This window comes from Danio rerio, chromosome 2 (assembly GCF_049306965.1).
Source record: "Danio rerio strain Tuebingen ecotype United States chromosome 2, GRCz12tu, whole genome shotgun sequence".
Lineage (NCBI taxonomy): Eukaryota > Metazoa > Chordata > Actinopteri > Cypriniformes > Danionidae > Danio > Danio rerio.
In genome coordinates this window covers 53,238,935-53,254,345 of record NC_133177.1, presented here as the reverse complement: position 1 = coordinate 53,254,345, position 15,411 = coordinate 53,238,935, and the positions used below count along the sequence as shown (strand labels likewise).

Below are 15,411 nucleotides of genomic sequence, written 5' to 3'. Positions count from 1 at the left end.
TGGGGTTTTACAGTGTGTCTAAGCATCATCTAAATAAATTTTAAATAGATCTAAAAACTATTAAAACTAACATTAATTTACTTATTTACTTATTAATTTACTTAACTAGATAATTGTTGCATGTTTTATGATATGCTGTTATAATTTTAAACGTGCATTGTTTTTCTTATTATTTACCACATATATGTAGACATCACATGACACATTAAGTCATAAAAAAGTTAACTAGAAAGTACTGAAATTTTTGTCAATGTCAATGTCAATTTTATTTATATAGCACTATTATACACAACAAAAGGTTGACCAATGTGCTGAAAAATACAAATCACATAGAACAAATATAAAATTATAGCTAAAACAAACAATTCTCACTAATAGTTATTATAGCTAAAAACAAACAAATCTTACTGATATTTATTATAGCTAAAAATAAACAATTCTCACTGATAAAATGCCAAATTAAAAAGGTAAGTTTTCAACCTAGATTGAAAAACAGACAGAGATGATATAAACCTAATACAGAGAGGCAGAGCATTCCACAAGGTAGGACCAGCTATTGCGAAAGACCGGTCACCCCTGCATTTCAGCCTCGACTTTTGAATGTAAAATAGTCTCTGGTTAGATGACCGAAGAAACCGACTAAGCTGATGTTCAGTCAACAGGTCTGACAGGTAGGAAGGAGCTAGGCCATTTAGAGATTTAAAAACCAGGAGAAGAATTTTATAAGTGACACGATAGTGCACAGGCAACCAGTGCAAAGAGCGCAAAACTGGTGTAATGTGGTCAAATTTTTTGGTACTGGTTAAAAGCCTTGCAGCAGCATTTAGAACTAACTGTAGGCGGGATAGAGTTGTCTGACTGATCCTAAAATATAGCGCATTACAGTAGTCCAATCTCGAAGTAATAAAAGCATGAATTATTTTTTCAAAAATTTTTCTAGATAAAATAGGTTTGACTGTTTTTAAAAGTCGAAGCTGAAAAAAGCAGGTCTTGACCACTGCGCTAATCTGTTTATCAAATCTTAAGCCATCGTCAAAGATAACACCCAGATTTTTTACAAAACGCTTCACAGAAAAACCCAATTCCCCAAGACCTGCTGGTGGTGTCCTAGAATAATTTGATGAGCCGAACACAATTATTTCAATTTTACTCTCATTAAAATCTAGAAAGTTCAAAGACAACCAGGCTTTCACATCCGACAGGCATAAGAGTCTCCAGTCCACTTGAACTCGGTTTTAAAGGCAGGTAAATTTGAGTGTCATCTGCATAACACTGGAAAGACAGACTATGTTTTCTAAAAACAGAACCCAGGAGAAGCATATATGAGGAAAAGAGAATAGGGGCTAAAATAGATCCCTGAGGAACACCACATGACAAAAAGGCTGCCTCAGAGGAATTTTAGTCATAAAAAAGTCTATGAACCCTGTAGTAGTCCAAATAGGACACAGAATTGTGTTCAGTCTTGCTGATGTATGTCTCTCATGTTTCTCAGGGCGCACACATGCTTTAACCGTCTGGATCTTCCACCATATCCATCCTACACGATGTTATACGAGAAACTCCTGATCGCTGTGGAAGAGACCAGCACTTTTGGCCTTGAGTGAGGGCTTCACATGAAACACCGTCCTCTGGGAGAGCTCCACTTGTACACTGTATGTATTTCTCTACTAGCGTGGATCGTTTCTTTGGTTTGTTCAGGACACCACTGCATGCTTCTGTCGCCTGCGCAGGTGGACGGTGAGTAACGGGTACACAATAGTGATCAAAAAAAAGAGAAGCCTTCAACCTGCTTTAACACTCAGGGCCTCGACCTCCGCTGGAGTCGCTCTCAGTTCACACACACCATCATCATTTCAACGCAAAACCGCCACGGCCGGCGTCCTTCACATTTTCACATCGATGAGAATTGTAAAATGAAAAACCAAATACGCTCACAGAAAATATTGAACGAAGGTGCCGTGATTACTGTACATGTGTGCACTAGTGCTGAGTTCACATAATCTCACCCCACACCACATCATCACAGGAAGTGACGTCATTTTGCAGGAGTCAAAGAAGTGGGATTATGGATGTCCAAACCTTGCTTTGATAGTTTTGGGTTATTATTATTATTATAGTTATAATAATGGGATGTATTCAAAGCATCAGTAATGTACATTGAAAGATGGATGTTCAAGGCTTCATGCCGTTTCATGTTTCGTCTGTAATGAAATTCAAACTAATTTTGCCGAAAAAGAACTTTGTGTGACGTATACCACGGTCTTAAGGATGTAAGATATGTTCTTTAATGTACTTTAATGCTAATCAACGGAACAAATTCGATCAGAATATATTTAATGTTTATAGGGATTCACAAAGCTGGTTCTGAAAGTACAGTTTTACATTCATTTTTTCCATAGGAAAGTCTTTGTTAGTACATTTTGAGCCATCTACGAGGAGAATCGCAACATAAAACTTCATTTGAAGCAAGATTTAAAACAAAATATGTGAAAGTTTGACAAAAAAAAAAAACAGAAGTACAAGACTCTGTTCTTAATGGCTTTAATGAAGGAAAGAACTACAACCCCATGAAGCACTGCAAAAAATCAAAATCAACAGAAAAGACAGAAATATAAAAATATTTATTTAATTGTTGGTTGGATCTAATATATTTCAGGTTTATAGCAAAATATAAATACGTATGCAGTAAGCATTTTGAAGGGAGCATTTTTAAAGACCAGTTTTGCTGCACCTTTCTGATTGGTGGAAATTCTGTACTGCATTATGGTTAATGTAGTTTTTCTCCACAAATACTATTACTAAGCAGTTTTTTTAAATAGATTATTATGTATGTAATTAATGTAAACTGTTGTGTTTAGAAAAAGCATATACAAATATTTAACAACCTCAGAGATTAAAAGAGATCCGACTTTAAAAGTTTCTTTACAGTAAGTTCTTGTGGAGAAAATAAATGGAGTTTTTAACTTTCAGAACTTGACAGTTGCTCCCTATTAAACAACTATGGAACATCAGTGATTGGTTGATTTTGAACCAATGAGACTGCACTGTGGATGGAGCCTCCCAGCAATGAGTTGAAAATGTAAACGTCTTAAGACACTGTGTAAAGTTGAATTCATTGTGACGACGATTTTAAGCGATTTGAATGAACAAATAATGGCGCGATGTGGGTGTGTACTTTATGCAAATAAGTAATGCAGTGCACAGCCAATGGAAATTAATATTGTTCATTGAGATTATTTATGCACTGCTGCATAATTTTTTTTTAGCGTGCCAATTTCTAGAGTCTGAAATATATCCGCTTGTTAACGCCCCATTCACATTGTGTGTCAGCATCAATGCTTCCCATTCAATTTGAATGGGTGACGTCAGGCATTGCCGTGCTGCATTGTGGATCCATTGGCGCCGCTTCAGTGGCAGTGCTCGCTGCAGAAGTTGGGAGTTTTTTAACTTTTCAAGCGCGGATGGAAGCGTCAGCCAATCAGAACACTGTATGCAAATACACCAGCTCAGACAGTAGCAGATTGCTGACTAATTTCATTGGCTGACGCTGCTTTGACGATCGCGTCAGCCCCAACTTCAGACACGCCCTCTTTCAAGTGTTGACGCTAAAGTCCCGTGTGAATCAGACTCAACAAATAGTAATAATAAACATTTACATAGCGATTTAATAGTTTCGAAAATCACAATCTCAATATATATATCCATGCCTAATATCCAATGGCCAGAAAGGGATAAACTTTTTATAAATTGTTCAAATATTGATGTCTGTGATGCAGCACGTCTAGAGACTGTTGTGCACACCATTTCATATAAAATTCACATTAATGTGTGGTAGGACTAAAAAGTGGCCATAAACGAATATTTTCTCCGTTCAACCGAGTAGCAGCTTGGACCTACTGTAAAAACTGTATACGTCAAGACTTAAAACAAAACTGCATTTGCTTTTTCAGAAAAACATATTCGTTTGTTATTTATTTATTTCCGTTTTTAAGCCCAGAATTTTTATAACCGTCTGCATTCCCCTTGGCAGCTGCTGCATCATATTTGCTGCTCATTTGCATAAACGTTGTTGTCGCATCACTAGCTTTCACTGATGCCACGCTACGCTCTCCCAATGTTTATAAAAATGTGCTTTTATTTTTTCTCTTACTTATATGTCTTTTTATGAGTACAATTATTAAAAGGACTGTAAGAAATGACCAAATAGGATTTGTGCACCAAACGTTGCGACCTTTAGAGTTTCAGCTGTTTGTGTGTTTAAAGGTGAAGAGCAGTCAGATCTTCTCAAAGTGATTTATTTATTCAAAAGAGGAAGTTTAATGTCAGAGTGGTTTAATGGTGTGGGCTGGGTTATTGACGACTATATTCCTGTGCTGAAGTTTTTATCATTGTTCATGTTTACATTTTTAAAATGATGTGAATGTTTATTATACATGAATCGTCATAATTGTCTTAACATGATGCCTTCAAAGGGGCATGTGTTTCTGTGTCTAATCCACACCTCGTCCATCACTCTTAGTTTTATCTCCAAATATTTTCCTAAAGGGATTGTTCACACACACACAAAAAAATGTTATGGAAGGTGATTGGCCAAAAGTCTTTAAACAAAATGCATTCAATTTGATCTTGTCCAATAAGTGTGTTAAATTTGAACAATGTTTTCATACACCGTCTGACCATTTTGATAGTAGACATTTTTATGTAAAGGGATATAACATATAAAGTGCATACGTATGTGCCAGTATACCGTTACAATATCCTTCATGAATAAACTTGTCATTTGATATTTGTATATGTATATCCTAATGTTCCATCGATGCACATAATCAAATTTTATCTGTTACAGAAGATTTAATGGCTGTTACGCTTGATATGTCGACTTTCAATTAGTTTAAAGACGTTTTGGCACCATTCACCCTCCATATTGTCTGAAACGTAAACCTAAAATAAATAAATAATCGCAGCATTAAAACGAACCACACCTCCACTCTGCTTAAGATATTAGGAATGTAGAAAAAGTGCATTTGTATTATTTATCCCAATGAAGAAATTATAAAATGTCTGTATATCAAACGTGTACATATTTGCTTGAACGGTCTATGTAAAACACAGATTTTAAAATGTGATGAATCAATTCAACAGCTCATCTTTTTTTAAGAAACACATCTTCATACTTACTATTTGCGTAATGTTGGGTTTCTCAAGTGTATATTACTATGCATATTTGGTTGGAGTTATAGGAAATGCTTCTCTTTGACGGATGTTTGTGAAGCTTGTTTCTTCATTTGTGGAGGCACTCGCAGCTGGCGGGAAATGTGTGAGAGAAATGAGGAGAAGGTTCTGGATCAGTCAGCAATGCCTCACTGCCTCCCTATGGAAACAAAAACAAAAAACAGAAATATTTGGCTCCTGCTTCCACCTCGGACACAACCCCTTGGCCTGCTTATGTCTTTTTACACTTTAATCTATATGTATGGAAGAAGAGAAGACGAGCGCAAATGTACAAATGTTTTGAATCGTGTCTGAGGTAACTTATAGCGCCTCTCTCAGGCTGAGCTCTGTAACTACAACATAATAAACACTTAACGAATGTCAATAAACAATCACTTTCTATTGCACAACTGACTGGCAGGAAATCAATTTTAGTAAACATTTGTCTGTTTGTCCGTTGTTTTATCAAATCTATGATAAATTAATTTTAACATGCGTCCATCTACTGCTCCATTATTTGACGGCTTGATAAAGCCATAACATGCTAACAACATGCTAATTCATTCTAGAATTATGCTAACAGCATGTTAAAATCATGCAGGCAACAAGCTAATATGGTCTACTTTCATATAGTCCTTCATTCTTTTTTGTTTTTATCGTACTATCCACCTTTCATTCTGTTTCATCCATCATTGTATTATTTGTTCATTCATTTCCTTTGTTCTACTGCTCCGTTGCTCTTTTATAGTTTGTCATCCATCCATCCATCATATAATTGCTCCATCTATCGTTACTTCTGAAAAGACAGAACAAAAAACAGCTTAAACCAGTCTAGGCTGGTTTTACCTGGTTGACCATCCTGCTTTTAGAGGGGTTTTGGCCATTTCCAGCCTGGTTTTAACTGGTCTTAGCTGGTTTTAAATGACCAGCTTGACCAGCCAGGCTTGGGAGCCAAGTCAAAACTAGCTACACAGTATGTACAGCTTAAACCAGGCTGGTCAAGCTGGTTTTAGCTGGTCATTTTAAAGCCTGACCAGACTGGAAATGGCTGGAAACCAGCCTGTAAATGGCCAAAACCCCTCTAAAACCAGGCTGGTCAACCAACTAAAACCAGCCTAGGCTGGTTTGAGCTGTTTTTTCGGCAGGGTTGTGTTTTATTTCATTGATCAGTCTGTACTTTTTACAGTCATTGGTCTGTACATAGGTCGTTCATGTCCATCATTCATTCTTTCCATCTGTCTAACTTGTTTAATATTCTGTGGTTTCTTCTTTGTCATTTTCAATCCATCAATCATATCAATCCATCGTACTGCTCTGGCCATCTTACTATTACAGTACTTACTATTCTTATTTCAGTATTTATTTCTCCGGTTCTTTCTATTGTTCTGTCAGTCCTTCATTCTATCAATCTGATATTATTGTGTCGTTCGTTTGTCTTTTCATATCATGTTTTGTCATCCCTCAATCCACATATCTAACATTTTATTATTAGAGGTCATAGTTTCAGTTCATCATTCTTTTTAGCATCCGTCCATCTATTTTTCTATCCGTCATGCTTTAATTTGTTATAGACCATTTCAATGTGGTCATGTCATTGGCCCGTGAACATTTCCTGTTTATTATCAAACTATTTCATGATTGTAACAAGAGGCAATTCAATCATAACTTCATGTTAAAACAGCTGTCATGACATTTTTTATCAATATGTGGCTCTTTTTGGAGTCGCAAAGGCTATAGAAATGAAAAATGTAAAACAGGAAATACGTTGGGACCCTTGTTTTTGTTTACATCCCTCAAAATGGTCTTTAACACTAATACAGTGATATTAAGCATGTATTTAAATGGCTTTTGCCTATTTATAGAATGCATATGATATTTAAAAATATTACAAACTGAACATTAATTTAAGAATATGGTGTGTTTAGTAAATATAAAATTAATATAGTCATTTAATCCTGTCTTCACAGTCCTTCTCATACATCTGTTTAGTCCTAATATTTAAGGAAACGTATGGAGCCAACAGAAATGTGCTGTAACCAGCCAGCAGACGCTCTTTGACCACAGTAATCTGTAAAAAATGAATGAATATAAAAGCAATGTATTAAACCGTCGTGGCATTTAGGGATTTGTACATTTCGTTGGCTTCCCTGTGATGTAATATAAATATATTTGTCATAAATCAGATCAGATATGATTGGAGGAGGTATTTCTGTGTTGGCAGATGAAGGCGAGGACAGATGGTCTCCAGAGCTCTGTGGAATATGAGGATGGATATTTCTGGAGCAGGGGCACGTGGTTTTGGGGGAGAACAGTGGTAGTTTTGAAGAACTGGAGAGAGAGGAAGAGGAGGGAAGTTTGAGAAATGAAGACCCAACTCGCTGTGAAAGCAGGTTTAAAAAAAAAAATTGATTCAAAAGTAATTCAGAGAGAACTGAAGAACAGATTTCTAATGCACGGCACAGAATGCAGTCCTAATAATTTCTCACATACCATTTTATTTATATTATACATGCATAATTAAACATGCATATGAGAACGCAACATTAATTTAAAAATTCCTCAATATTCTGAATAACAAATTAATGTTGCATTGTGCAATATGCATTTTGTTATAATTGCATTCTGTACAGTACATACTCCATACTGATAATGGTATTTTTAAGCTTTAAAAAAAAATGGCTACTAAGTATTTACTAAGTTTTTTTTTTTTTTTGTCAGTAACAAGTAATTTTATTACTGTTTTCCCCTGTAAAAACACCATTACAGTTACTTACAATAACATGCAGTTATATACTCACCGGCCACTTTATTAGGTACACCTTACTAATACCGGGTTGGATCTCCTTTTGCCTTCAGAACTGCCTTAATCCTTCGTGGCATATATTCAACAAGGAACTGGAAATATTCCTCAGAGATTTTGGTCCATATTGACATGATAGCATCACTCAGTTGCTAGATTTCTCGGCTGCACATCCATGATGCGAATCTCCTGTTCCACCACTTCCCAAAGGTGCTCTATTGGACTGAATTCTGGTGACTGTGGAGGCCATTTAAAAGCAGTCAACTCATTGTCAATTGTCATGACATGTCATAAAGGGATGGACATGGTCAGCAACAATACTCAGGTAGGCTGTGGCGTTGACACGATGCTCAATTGGCACTTATTGGCCCAAAGTGTGCCAAGAAAATATGCCCCACGCCATTACACCACCACCAGCTGCCTGAACTGTTGATAAAAGGCAAGACAGATCCATGCTTTCATGTTGAGGCCAAATTCTGACCCAACTGTCCGAATGTCGCAGCAGAAATCGAGACTATTCAAACCAGGCAACATTTTTCCAATCTTCTATTGTCCAATTTTGGTGAGCCTGTGCAAGTTGTATCCTCAGTTTCCTGTTCTTAGCTGACAGGAGTGGCACCCGGTGTGGTCTTCTGCTGCTGTAGCCCATCTGCCTCAAGGTTGGATGTGTTGTGTGTTCAGAGATGCTCTTCTGCATACCTTGGTTGTAACGAGTGGTTAAGTTACTGTTGCCTTTCTATCTGCTGGATACAGTCTGGCCATTCTCCTCTGACCTCTGGCATCAACAAGGCATTTGCACCCACAGAACTGCCGCTCGCTGGATATTTTCTCTTTTTCTGAACATTCTCTGTAATCCCTTGAGATGGTTGTGCGTGAAAATGCCAGTAAATCAGCTGTTTCTGAAATACTCAGACTAGCCTGTTGGGCACCAACAACCATGCCACGTTCAAAGTGACTTAAATCACCTTTCCTCCTCATTCTGATGCTCAGTTTGAACTGCAGCACATCATGCCTAAATGCATTGAGTTGCTGCCATGTGATTGGTTGATTAGAAATTTGCGTTAACGAGCAGTTAGACTGGTGTACCTAATAAAGTGGCCGGTAAGTGTTTGTCAAATCATGATGAATATCATTTTTCTGTAATTGAGGTCACTAAAGCGGTTTTTATCTGAGTATGCTCTTTAAAATAATAATAAAAAAGTAACACAATAAATACTTTCCCTGGTAACATTTATAATGATCTAACTCGGTTACTGTTTGTGAGAAGTATCCTGCCCATAGGCCCACACGGAATCTGCGCGCGCAGAATTCCGCAGATTTTTCGCAGAATTCCGCAGATTTCTGCCAATTTTTAGCCCATTATTAATTCTGTTTATTTACTTACATTTAATTGGTAAATGTGTAAATCTGAATTTATTCAGTAATTTATTACTTTTTATTTAATATATTAAGGTTTTAGATATGATACTCCACTGGATACTCCCAAAATAATTCTGCAGAAATCCGCAGATTTTTACTAAAATTCTGAGCAGAAATAGCAAAAAATGTCCGCAGATTCCGTCTGGCCCTGCTCATAACTGCTCTATACATAGTAGACCTAGTATGCTTATCATTTTATTATTCTAATGAAAATAATGCATGGAAATGGTGAAATAAATTAATTAAATAAACGTAGAGCAAAATATGCAAAACATATAAACAAAATTATGCTCACACTGTATTTTAAAGTACAATTCTCACATTTAATCATTAAATGTGGCTTTTAGCTCAATAAACAACTTATTAGCTCCTTATTAATAGTTATTATGGTTGGGTTTAAGTATTGTAAATGATTAGGCATATAGAATTAGATTATACTTTATAAGTACTCATAATCAGCCAATATGGTTTGGTAATAAGCCTGTAGTAAATACCGGAAACTGCTATTCAAAGTGTTATCAAAATTTATAAACACAAATGATTTATATTAATATTATCACTTATATTATATTTGGTGTTCCTTTGGTTCTCTTTCCTCAATCTTTCCGCTATGTTCCGCATTTGGAGTCAGTGGGAGTTTGGAGATTTGGAGACGCTGAACTGGGTCACTGTTGTGGACGAAGTCTGTTTACTCCTGTTCATATCTAATGGTTGTTATGAGCAGAGTATGATCTAAATTTGTCAAATGAAAAAGCCTTAGACTGACGGAGGTATCTGGGGAAATCTTTCAGAACGTGGCCTGAAAAATCAATCATGCCTCAGGCAAAATCTTCATGCAGATTTATCTGCAGAAATTTTGGGTAACGCTTTCTTTTACAACCCGCAAAGTACCGCGTAAGTACAGTGAAATTACAGTGTACTTTTCTGTACGTACTGTGTAAGTATAATGAACGTATGTGTAGGTATAAGGGAACAAACCGTAATGCTTGGGTAAAAAGGGGGTAACAACCAGATGTTCATCACGAAAATTACCGCGTAAGTACAGTGAAATAACGGTGTACTTTTCTGTACCTATAGTGTAAGTATAAATAACGTTTACGTAAGTATAAGGGAACAAACTGTAATGCTCGGGTAATAAGGGGATAACAACCAGATATTTAGCATAAAAGGTACCGCGTAAGTACAGTGAAATAAGGTTGTACTTTTCTTTAAATTGCAAAAGAACAAACCATAATGTTTGCGTAAAAGGGGAGTAACAATAAGATATCCATCACGCAAAGAAGTATATTAAGTTTACGATGTACATTTCTTCAAGTATTGTATACATATAAAGAATTATGCAAGGATGGTGACAACCTATTGCTATCTGCAAATGTACTGTATATGCACCTGCGTGAGTACATTAGTACTCTTATTCAGTGCTTGGGTTTTATATGGGGTGTTTAATGAATAAAAGGTTTACAACCTGTGAAATTATGAACCCTTATTGTATACTGTATGTATTTTAAATCTTCAATTCAATATAAAATATATTTCCATACACTACTTACCTTATGTTTACTCGTCGATCTCACCAAAGCCATCAATGTCTCCATAACTCACTATCAACAAATAACTTTGCATGACATAGGCCTACCGTCAGGGTTCAATGCAGATTAAAACAGGCTCGCATCTTTACTGCTGTTGCACAGGGGGGCTAACTGTTGCATTTCAGTAAATGTATAGCTGATGCTTTATAGAAAAATCTAGTAATTTGGTCTTCAATCAATAAAAACTGCTGCTGTAGTTTACTCTGTTCTTAGTGTTCAAGTATACACTAGTATGTTAAAGTTCAGCTTCTTCCCTCTTTGTTCCCTGTAGTTAAAGGGTAAATACAGTATTTGTTCCCTCCTTGTTCCCTGTACTTACAGGGTAAATACCACATTTGAGGGTTGTAAATTAAAGTGAAGCTTTGTTCCTCCCTTGTTACCTGTACTTACAGGGTAAATACCACATTTGAGGGTTGTAAATTAAAGTGAAGCTTTGTTCCTCTCTTGTTACCTCCTTGTTCCCTGTACTTACAGGGTAAATACCACATTTGAGGGTTGTAAATTAAAGTGAAGCTTTGTTCCTCCCTTGTTACCTGTACTTACAGGGTAAATACCACATTTGAGGGTTGTAAATTAAAGTGAAGCTTTGTTCCTCTCTTGTTACCTCCTTGTTCCCTGTACTTACAGGGTAAATACCACATTTGAGGGTTGTAAATTAAAGTGAAGCTTTGTTCCTCTCTTGTTACCTCCTTGTTCCCTGTACTTACAGGGTAAATACCACATTTGAGGGTTGTAAATTAAAGTGAAGCTTTGTTCCTCTCTTGTTACCTGTAGTTAAAGGGTAAATACAACATTTGTTCCCCCCTTGTTCCCTTTAGTTTACAATGTAAAATCTTAAAGGCAGTGAAATAAATATACAAACACACAATATATTTCTTCTTTACTTTGTAACCTTTATTTTAATAAATAAGCATTTTAAAAGACTTCATATTAATCAAACATTGTCTTGTCTATCATTGCCTATACTCATTCATTTTCTCTTCGGCTTTGTCCTTTTGTTAATCTGGGGTCGCCACAGTGGAATAAACCACCATCTTATCCAGCATATGTTTTACGCAGTGGATGCCCTTCCAGCTGCAACCCATCTCTGGGAAACATCCATACACACTCACTCACACGCATTCACTACGGACAATTTGGTCTACCCAATTCACCTGTACCGCATGTCTTTGGACTGTGAGGGAAACCGGAGCACCCGGAGGAATCCCACGCGAACGCAGGGAGAACTCCATGCAGAAACCTTCTTGATGTGAGGAAACAGCACTACCTACTGTGCCACCGTGTTGCCACCCAGCTGCAACCCATCACTGGGTAACATCCATACATACTCATTCACACACATACACTACGGACAATTTTAGCTTACCCAATGTCACCACATATTTTTGGACTTGTGGGAGCACCCGGAGGAAACCCACGCTAACATGGGGAGAACATGCAAACTCCACACAGAAATGCCAACTGACCCAGCCGAGGCTCGAACCAGCGACCTTCTTGCTGTGAGGCGATTGTGCTACCCACTGCGCCTGCCTATACTCAAACAGCAAAATAACACATTATTTCCTTCCCCCTTTTTTTCTGGCATCTCTTGCTTGGCTTCCTCTTCTGCTCTTCTCAGCTTCCACTGAGGACTCTGATGGTGAGTGGCTGATGAAATCCCATGGGTCTTGCTGCTCTGCATTTATATAAAATATATAAACAGACAGAAAGGCTTTTAGTAAGCTATAGACATGTTTATTTTCCTGTTTAATGTGTGTGTAGTGGTTGTCCAACAATTTCACACACTAAAAATTTACAGATACCATACAGACACTATACATTACTATCAAACAAAAGTACTATCATCAGATCATATGGGAGATTGTGATCATTTATAGTGATAATAATTAAAGCGCAGAGGGGAAAAGGCTTAAATAGTAGGCTACTGTGCTAAAGTCCTAGGCAAACGTTACTAGTAATTGGGTGGGGGGGGGGGGGCTATTGATATATCAAACTGGCATGCTACAGAAAATATCAATTTACATTTCCAAACATTAATTTTGTCATTAACTTTGCTGTAATTAACGTATAAAGGGAGAAAATCGTCTGCACAGTCAGTATGACAACAGCCACAGAGATCTGACCTGATCATCATCCAGTCTTTCTGGAATGACATGAAGAAACTAAATCCATAGGAACTTTGGCAACATTTCTAAGATGTGCAAAGTAACGTTAAACGACAGTAAACATTGGTAAATATTCGCTGCTGGCCGTTTAGATTCGGCCATGAACTAACGTTAATGTTACGCTAAAAACAAATGAAACAAAATAAATATAATCTGGTTAATGCACACTTTCTAATCGTAACAATAGCCTTATTTACTGACAACGATTTACTCACATGTGTTACATGGTGACAAGACGGAGCAATTCCAAACGTCCCAAAAGTCAGAGCAAAACCTCGTGGCGTGCTGCTGCAGTTTGATTCGGATCTTTAGAGGCTTCTTGATTCACAACTCGTTTGAATCAACGAATCAGTAGGCGCGTACCTGAAGTGATACAATCTCGCGAGATGGATTCAAATGCACACGGAGCTGTCTGTTGTTCTCGCGATGTTTTGATGTCACACTGATCGGTTTGTTGAAGACGAATCGATTCAACTCTCCGTCCTCCATTCCCAGAAGTTCCTGTTCACGGCAGTACAAGGACGGCAGCGCGAGGTAAATAAAACAAGTATTTTTATGACGTTATGTACATAGAAGTGTTTGTTTAGGTTTTTGTTTATATCTGATGTTTGTACCTATTTTTAACAATTACACCCTTTTCACAACACTGTTATGACGCGTTTAACGATCATCAGGATCTAAAATCCTTGAGTTTTTTATAAGATTTTTTATAAAATAACATTTATTTGTATCTACGTATGCATTATATAATATGATTACATGTGCGAGGTGTTTCAAACAGTGTCTATGGTCATGAGTAAATTAGAAGTTATTCTCTCTTCTTGCTGGCGTTATCAGTTTCACACTATATTTTTATTTTTCTAATTGTCGAGACAACACCATCGTAAAGTTTTCATTTTATTTGAGCAAAGAAGATTGTAAAAAAAATGTGTTGTACTTTCCCATTCACTGTGCTGAAATGTAAAAAAGGTCTATAACAGTACATCAACCATATTATGTTATCTTTCACTTTATTTAGGACTAATGATGGGTTAAGACATGTACTTTAATCAAAAACTAACCTTAGGGGTAGTTAACCCAAACGTTACATTTACTTACCATTTAATGAGTGACACAGAATTTAAATATGTACACTGAACTGCAAATAATCTTTACTTCAAAGTCTATACTGCCTGCACATATATTTAAGCCTTTTCCCCTCTGCGCTTTAATTATTATTACTATAAATGATCACAATCTCCCATATGATCTGATGATAGTACTTTTGTTTGATAGTAATGTATAGTGTCTGTATGGTATCTGTAAATTTTTAGTGTGTGAAATTGTTGGACAACCACTACACACACATTAAACAGGAAAATAAACATGTCTATAGCTTACTAAAAGCCTTTCTGTCTGTTTATATATTTTATATAAATGCAGAGCAGCAAGACCCATGGGATTTCATCAGCCACTCACCATCAGAGTCCTCAGTGGAAGCTGAGAAGAGCAGAAGAGGAAGCCAAGCAAGAGATGCCAGAAAAAAAGGGGGAAGGAAATAATGTGTTATTTTGCTGTTTGAGTATAGGCAGGCGCAGTGGGTAGCACAATCGCCTCACAGCAAGAAGGTCGCTGGTTCGAGCCTCGGCTGGGTCAGTTGGCATTTCTGTGTGGAGTTTGCATGTTCTCCCCATGTTAGCGTGGGTTTCCTCCGGGTGCTCCCACAAGTCCAAAAATATGTGGTGACATTGGGTAAGCTAAAATTGTCCGTAGTGTATGTGTGTGAATGAGTATGTATGGATGTTACCCAGTGATGGGTTGCAGCTGGGTGGCAACACGGTGGCACAGTAGGTAGTGCTGTTTCCTCACATCAAGAAGGTTTCTGCATGGAGTTCTCCCTGCGTTCGCGTGGGATTCCTCCGGGTGCTCCGGTTTCCCTCACAGTCCAAAGACATGCGGTACAGGTGAATTGGGTAGACTAAATTGTCCGTAGTGAATGCGTGTGAGTGAGTGTGTATGGATGTTTCCCAGAGATGGGTTGCAGCTGGAAGGGCATCCACTGCGTAAAACATATGCTGGATAAGATGGTGGTTTATTCCACTGTGGCGACCCCAGATTAACAAAAGGACAAAGCCGAAGAGAAAATGAATGAGTATAGGCAATGATAGACAAGACAATGTTTGATTAATATGAAGTCTTTTAAAATGCTTATTTATTAAAATAAAGGTTACAAAGTAAAGAAGAAATA

At 37.2% G+C, this 15,411-nt stretch overlaps 1 protein-coding gene across 5 annotated transcripts in view; it reads left to right on the top strand.

Moving 5' to 3' along the window:
• hecw1b (HECT, C2 and WW domain containing E3 ubiquitin protein ligase 1b) overlaps window positions 1-5,621 on the top strand; it is a 97,646-nt gene extending 92,025 nt beyond the window's left edge. For 4 of the 5 annotated variants that reach the window (XM_073919470.1, XM_021480876.2, XM_009298865.4 and 1 more), the window contains one exon: window positions 1,493-5,621. In XM_073919470.1, coding sequence (XP_073775571.1) covers window positions 1,493-1,604 — 112 coding nt within the window. In that variant the 3' untranslated portion in view covers window positions 1,605-5,621. The remainder of the gene's footprint in view (window positions 1-1,492) is intronic. The other variant, NM_001145764.1, reaches the window with a different exon arrangement.
• The last annotated feature ends 9,790 nt before the right edge of the window (window positions 5,622-15,411 follow it).